Raw genomic sequence first — 7452 nt, 5'->3', positions numbered from 1 at the left:
GTTAATTAAATATTTAACTATGCCATTTATAAATTTATGAATCATATGGTGAAATACTGACTTTGAAAAATAAATCTGTTATTTTTTTCTTATAAACGACTAAATAAAACAAAAACATTGGTGGTAATTTTTGACTGTGTAACTTTACAAACGGCACCACACATTACACAACAGACACACAAACGAACTGACATGACAAACACCTTTGAGGAGACAAACAGGTGCAGGAGGAACAGAGAAGAAGGAAAAACACAAACACAACGGAAACATGAACACACAAATCCCTACACCTGTGTTCTGCATGTGAGACATTATTATTCAGATTTGTAACTATTTTTTTATGAGATTATAAAAATTTTGAAAAAAAAAAATTAAAAAGGAAGACCAAACAGTAGATTTAAACGTTTAAAACTGTACATTGATTATAGCAGTTTTGTTCATGGTTTGGGTTTATTAAAAACATGTTCAGTTGTTTTACTTTCAGACCCCTTGTTGAAACTGCTGCTCTACTCGGTGGTCCCTGGGGCCACGCTGCTGCTTCTGGTGCTGGTTCTGATTGTCGTCCTGGTCTGCAGGCGAAGACGACGAGACCGCCGCCCAGAAAGCGTAACCCTAACTCAAAGTTCGTTCTCACTGGGAACACAACACACTGAATGCACATCTTTACATTGATAAAACTGTGAGAACAGAGTTTCAGTCTGACTTTATAATTTTTTTTTCTCACAGCGGCCGCTGTGAGAAACAATTATAATGATGATGAAGAGGAGGAACAGGACTACATAAACGTTGACCCAGGGGACAGCAACAGAAAGTTAAACCCTGTCGCCAGTGAAGAGGATGAAGATGGAAATGATTATGAGAACCTAGAGGATAAAGAGGACAGTGATTACGAGAAACCAGAAGATGACGATGACAATGATTACGAGAACCTACAGGATGAAGACGATAATGTGAAGGCCACAAAGGCTGCTGTTGCTGCTAAGAAACAACGAGAGGAAGACTGCGATGAAGAGGAAAGCAGCGACGATGAACATGACTATGTAAACTTAGATGGGTCCATTTCTGAACAAACCGTGGACATTTATGAAGGACAGCAGGACATTTATCAGAACACTTAGATTCATGAAGACACGGAGGATTTAAAGCCTTCAAATGGATGCAGCAGAACAACATCTAACTTATTATAAAAAAAAGTTTTACAGGTTTTACAATGGTAAAATATCCTTTTCTAAGTTCCTTAATTAACCGGATGAAAAATTTGAGCAGAGTTAAAGGCTCAAAGATGTTCAACAATGGAGAAAAAGAAAGTTCACTTCTAGGATTTAACATACTGGGGCATAATAAAAATGATGTTATGGGGGGTTATTATGTATTTTCCAGACACACAGTTCAAGACACAATCAAGTAACTATGTTACCTTCAGTTATGAAAATGCTGATACCAAAAATAAATTTGACTTTGGATCATTGCCTTGAAATTGGCCTCTGTCTCTTTAAGAATGTCCTACCATTTCAGACACTCCCACTTCAGCACGTCTTCACAACAGTGTAGGGTTGGGCATAATCATATCGTGTGCAATTAATCGTCAGAAAAACATTAATCGATTAGTTTTCAGCATTTGACGATTAATGTGATTAGTCCGCTCGCTGCTCCTCTCCGCTTCAAATATGACGAACATTTTAAAAAAAAGTTCTGTAATTTATTCATCTATCAACACAATTTAAAATTTGATGTATAGCTTGAAGTTTGTAATTTTGACACTATTCGGAACAGATTTTTATCAAAAGCAAATCTTTACCACTAAATTGGTCATGTGACCAGGACATAATGGACTCCAGCGGATTAAAAGGCACAGTGTGAAGGATTTTGTCAATTCTTTTAGCTGAAATTGAGATAATCACTAATGACAATAATAAAAAACATGTCTAATCATTGCAGACAAAGACCTTGTTTTATTATTTTTACCTTATAAAAAGCTGTTTATATCTCCACGGTCGCGGGTCGCCACTACAGGCAGCCGCCATCTTGTCTACGAAGGCTCATGAAGGACAAACTGCGGTGGTGGCATCACAAACGGTTTTAGTTGTAATACTATAAATGTAAAATTTGTTGTCTGTCATTGTAGCTGGGATAATTTTACTTATTAAAGCTCATAATCTTACCACTTGAAACATCACTAGCCCTGAAGCTGCTGGTAGACATGGCGGTTGGAATTATCAAAGATTTTTGACACCTGAGAGACACCGTAGTGTTTAGAAGCGGGGGGTGGGGATGGGGGGAGGACCAGGGAGGATGATTCAACCACTCAACCACTAGATGTTGCTGAAAACAACAAATCCTACACACTGTGCCTTTAATCGTCAAATTAATCGTTTTTGGCTAAATACCCCCAATTAATCGTGATTAATTTTTTTTCCATTATCACCCAACGCCACAACGATGCTTTGTTGGAGGGGTACTCAGGAGCGGGAGCTCGGCTGGGGACTGAGCTCCAGGGAGGAGCTTTGTAGGCGGTGCTTTGTACCAGCAAGCCTTTAGGCAGCTCCACCTGCTAAACAGGAGGTTTCAAGGATTTATCAAGCATGCATGAATGAGTCAAAGCAACAGTCTGGGGATGGTTGTGATGAGGGAGTAACATTAGAACACGATACAAAGCTCAAAAAAGTCGATTTTGCATAAAGCACCTCCCCCTAAAATTCAACTAGATTCTACTGTATGTGAGCCACATTTAGCATCTGTAATTCTTAGTAGTTATTTTTTTTTGTAGGACTTTCAGTCTCTTACATTTTCACCGTCAATTCAGTTGATTGATGTTTGCAGATTCTGCTCAGACTTTGACTGGACCCTTGTATGGAGGTAAATTTGTGTTTTTATTATGCAATCAAACAAAAAGCATCTTCGGTCAAAATAATAATAATTTCAATCAAAAATATTTTTTTAAACCAAACTAAAACTAAATTCAATCAAAAAAATAATGTTTTCAACCAAAAATATATAATAATTTTAACCAAACTAAAAAGCAGTTTCAATTAAAAAAAATAATTTCAACCAAACAAAATGTTTTTTTCAACCAAACAAAAAAATCAATTTCAATTAAAAAAAGAAGGTAGCTGGTTCAACTCCAGGTTGCACGTGTTCACATGTGTGATGGGTTAAATGCAGAGACCYCCCCCCCCCCCCCCCCMCCAGGGGTCAATACAGTATATGATAACCATCTTACCACGGGATCTAAGGGGCGACTATGTAAGAGCGTTGTTGGCCATCATCTCCTTCATGTGAAGGAGGGACAACAGAAAAACACTCTAGTACGATCTTTTGATTTTCTGAAGTTTTTTTATTTTTTCTTTGAAGTTTTTCTACTCCTGGGAGGTTCATAAGTTTCTTAAATGTTTTCCTCTTGTGAATAACCTTTCTGAAGTATTTTAGACTGTTGCCGACCTTCTCGGACTGATGGGCAGCAACAGTTGCTTCTTTGAGGTTATTGCCAGTGCTGGCTCTAGCCATTTTGGCGCCCTAGGCGAGTTGAAGCCCCCCCCCCCCCCCCCCCCGAACTATGTCCCACCCACCCCAATTTGAACCCCTAAAAACAAGTTTGACAATGTAAGGTACTATGGTAAACTTATATTTATTTGCCCCCTGTGTGCCAGTTGTATGGATTTTTTGCAAAATTTACGTTTTTTTGAGGCTTTTTATACAAGTAAACATCCGAAGAGGTTGACATGTAGGGACAAGAAAACACAGACTTGTTGTTATTGAGTTTGTCAACACAAACCACTACCTGAGAGGCACTACTAGCCCCTCGCCCGTGAGTGTCGGAGCAGGATGTGTCAGTGCAACATCAATCAAGTGAGAGAGAGGGTGGGGGCGATTGCTGCATTGGGAGGGTGGTTTATGGGTAGTTTATTTTTCCTGTAATACTTTATAGTTTTTTTAAGACAAAGCTAATTGAAAGGGGCGCTGAGCAGAGTTACAAACAGAGATTAMAAATAATTACTTTTTTCCCTTCTGCAGTTCGGCCCCCCCTCCAGCAGATGGTGCTCTAGGCAACCGCCTAGTTCGCCCACGCCAAGAGCCGGCTCTGGTTATTGCTGATGTATTTTCACTGTGACATTGTGTTAATAGATGCATGAATGCTCCAGAGCAGCAAAGTGAAAGAAAAAAAAACTCCTGCGTTTATAGACCGATGATTTTAAATTTTTTTTGGTTATTTCTTGATTTTTAACGTAAAACAGTTTTTGTAACCTTATTAGACATTATTGTGCTTTCAGGTAGTCCTCTTTCAGTGCACAAACTGTTTATGATCAACTATATCATCCTTTAATATTTATATTTTCAGTCAACAACTAGTGTCTTCTTCTTCTTTCAGCTGCTCCCTTCAGGGGTCGCCACAGCGGATCATCTGCCTCCTCTACTGTTACACCAACCATCTCCATGTCCTTCTTTTCTACATCCATGAATCTTCTCTGTGGTCTTCCTATTCTCCTTCTGCCTGGCAGAAGTCAACAGCTACTCTAGTGTGTTCGAAAATATTTGGTATGGGACACATTCATAAGGTTTGTGATAATCGTGTATTATAGTACATGAGTAATTTTTCTGAAAAACAAACCCTTTGTTTATTAATGACATTTTAAATCAAGATTGTTACAAAACTGCAGACATTTGCGAAACAAGAAAAGGTCCAAGCGGCCTGTGAACTAGTTTTGAGGAAAAAAAACCATTACATTTGTCTGCTCAAAATTGGTTCAATGAAACTCCTGTATCAACTGTGGCTCAGTTTAGCCAATGCAATGCACACTATTGTGATTCGTTTCCCATCCAAGTCAGCTCAACTTTGCCAAGCTTCTTCTCCTGCATACTTTGTCCTATAGCTGCCATTGTAATTTATATCTGTAAAGCTCCTGTGCCAAATGATTGCTATGCCTTTTGGTACCTGCACAACTTGTAGTTTTTAAAATATTAATGTTTAAACTTTATTCCAAATTCATAAAATGGGAGTCAATGGGGCCTTGTAATGGTCCAATATTGCCCCCAGCTGTACTCAACTTGGTACTATACCATAGTTTTTTTTACATTTAATCTCAATAGTTCAGTGTTTACAATACTAATATGATTGTGTTTTGATGTTTTACTATAATATTGTCTTAATAATGCTCTATTGTTGTAATATCATGCGTTTTTGTGTCAATAATTGTATTGGCAATGTGGCCTCTTTCTGCATACATACAAACCAACCCCTGGCACCACACTTCGCCACAGCTCCTTTGGACTAACAGTCTATATCATGGACTTTCACGTGGGAAATCAGGGTTCAGATCCCAGCTACTGCAACTTTAACAAAAAAATCTCCTCCAACTTCATATTGTCACTCAATTACCTTAATTACAAACACCTGCTGACATGACAGGCACAAGCTGGTATAGAAAACATATTTGAACTTGGTCACTTTTCACTCTGCAAGTCCAATGCTGCAGGCAAAGCCATGCAACGTGGCAATGCACACTTGTTTTTACATCCTAAAAACCCATGTCTAGTTTATAAATGTGCCTCATTTATAAATATTTATCAAAAGCAAAAAGTTGAGTTGTGATAGATTTCTCCTGTGACAGTGTCGTATATTTGTGTACTGGCCCTTTAAGACCGGAGCGCGCATGAAGGCGAGAGCGAGCGTCAAGCACGCGCACGCTTCTCAGGGCAGGGAGTCAGAGTAACATTTTAGCTGGGTAGACGCTTTTCATTTCTCGTAAATAAACGATGTCCGAAGCTGAAGTATCGCCTCTTCGTCATTCAGTGTTAGATTAGAGTTTATTGACATCTGACGAGTCTACAGAAGCGAAGCCACCGCCAGCCAGCCGGAGAACAAGCCACCGACAGCCGAACCAGCTGAAGCAGCCCCAGATCAGCCCCAAAGACAGCAGCAGACGGGAGCAGACAAAGAGAGAGCCGAACCGAGCCGAAACGGAACCAGAGACCAGAAACAGAGACACTACAGAATGGCGCCACGAAATTAGGTCTGTTTTGCAATTTATATCTGTAAAATGCAGCTGTGAACCTGTAAGGGGGGGAGCGTAAATATACGTGAAGTGTTTCAGATTGTTTCTGAGTCTTTTTCGTTTCTAGAATCAAATTTCTTTGTCATGCTAGCGTTTATATCTGTGTTTTTGTGTATCTGTGTTTATATTGGGGTTAAAAAACTAGCATTTATCGTCGAATTAAGTGCTCCGAGGAGAACAAAGGGCTGCGCAGCACATGCTCTGGGTGTGGCGTTGCATGTTGTTAGCGCGAAAAAGTGCTTTGTCATGCCACGAGATGTCGTAAATCAGCTTAAAGTACAATAAAACTGTTCCTTTTATGTTTTAAATAGTCAAGCTGTGGTGTTTTCTGCTCCGGGATCGGTAAAMGCATGTAATTCCGTCAGATTCAATTTTTACGAGAGATAAACAGTGTTTTTATGTTGAGGTGAAGTAGAGTTGAGATATGGAGAGAAAAAAGGCCACATTTGTGTAGAGAATATTAAATTTGAGGATTAGGAGTGCAGCTACAGAGTAAAAGCTGTGAAATGTGAGAATACAGATGTCTCTATTAGGAGTGCAGCTACAGAGTAAAAGCTGTGAAATGTGAGAATAAAAACGTCTCTCAGTATTGAAATAGAAGTTTAAATGTGTCTGGCCAGTTTTTGAAGGAGAAAAAAACATAGAGAAAGGAAAAAAATAGAGAAAAGGAATCTAGTTTATTTTCTTAAGTTTTTTGTGTGTTGTCGTCTGTTGTTGTTGTGTTGGTTGTTTGTTTCTGTGTTTAAAAGCGTTCAAACATTTAAAAGTGGGGTGTGGTTCAAGACAGTTTCTTTGTCTTGTCCAAACTGAGTTATGGTGCAGTGGGGGTAGCTTAGCTGTGTACTGCCATCTGGTTTACATTTTTTTCTACCTCTCTCTTCCTGAGGAGTTTTTACCACTGGAGTCTGGCTTTGTATTGTTCTTTGTATGTCCGACCATTGCTAAGCTAAGCTATTTTATTAGTTATTTTTATGACAGTGTCGCCCGCCACAGAGAAAAAAGTGTGGTCTCTGGTGGTTTGTGTAAAAGTACGTACTTTGAAGTTAAAGTGTTGGGATGCGCATCTCTAGTGAAGTGTGTTAGCTGCTAATCCGTAGTTACAGACACGGGTAGGCCGAAGAGACGTCTTTTGTCACCCGGTAGCTGCTGGAATGTGCAGTGGATGAAGGCCGTTCAGCCTAATTTTTGTTATTTTACCTGTATAGGAGTAAACGGTGTCAGTTGTCTTTTAAGGCCTTGAGAACTGTGTAAATCCGCTGAAAAAGGACAGTGGAGATAATTAATAAATTGGGTGTTGGAAGCCTCATCTAAAAAAAAAAAAAAAGAGAAATTAAAGGGTGACTGTCAAGTTTTTTGTTTGTTATTTTTTTTAAAGCTCTGTTTAAGCAAGGAGTCCAGGACT

At 39.1% G+C, this 7452-nt stretch overlaps 1 protein-coding gene across 1 annotated transcript in view; it reads left to right on the top strand.

The window, feature by feature from the left end:
• Nucleotides 1–1388, top strand: part of LOC106534691 (uncharacterized) — a gene marked incomplete at its 5' end in the record, with an annotated part of 3768 nt that extends 2380 nt beyond the window's left edge. Inside the window, 2 exon segments of the mRNA XM_014031401.1 lie at nt 485–622; nt 727–1388. Of these exon segments, the coding sequence (XP_013886855.1) occupies nt 485–622; nt 727–1118 (530 nt within the window).
• Nucleotides 1389–7452: the final 6064 nt, after the last annotated feature.

Source organism: Austrofundulus limnaeus, unplaced genomic scaffold (assembly GCF_001266775.1).
Source record: "Austrofundulus limnaeus strain Quisiro unplaced genomic scaffold, Austrofundulus_limnaeus-1.0 Scaffold1245, whole genome shotgun sequence".
NCBI lineage: Eukaryota > Metazoa > Chordata > Actinopteri > Cyprinodontiformes > Rivulidae > Austrofundulus > Austrofundulus limnaeus.
This window is presented reverse-complemented; position numbering and strand designations above follow the sequence as displayed.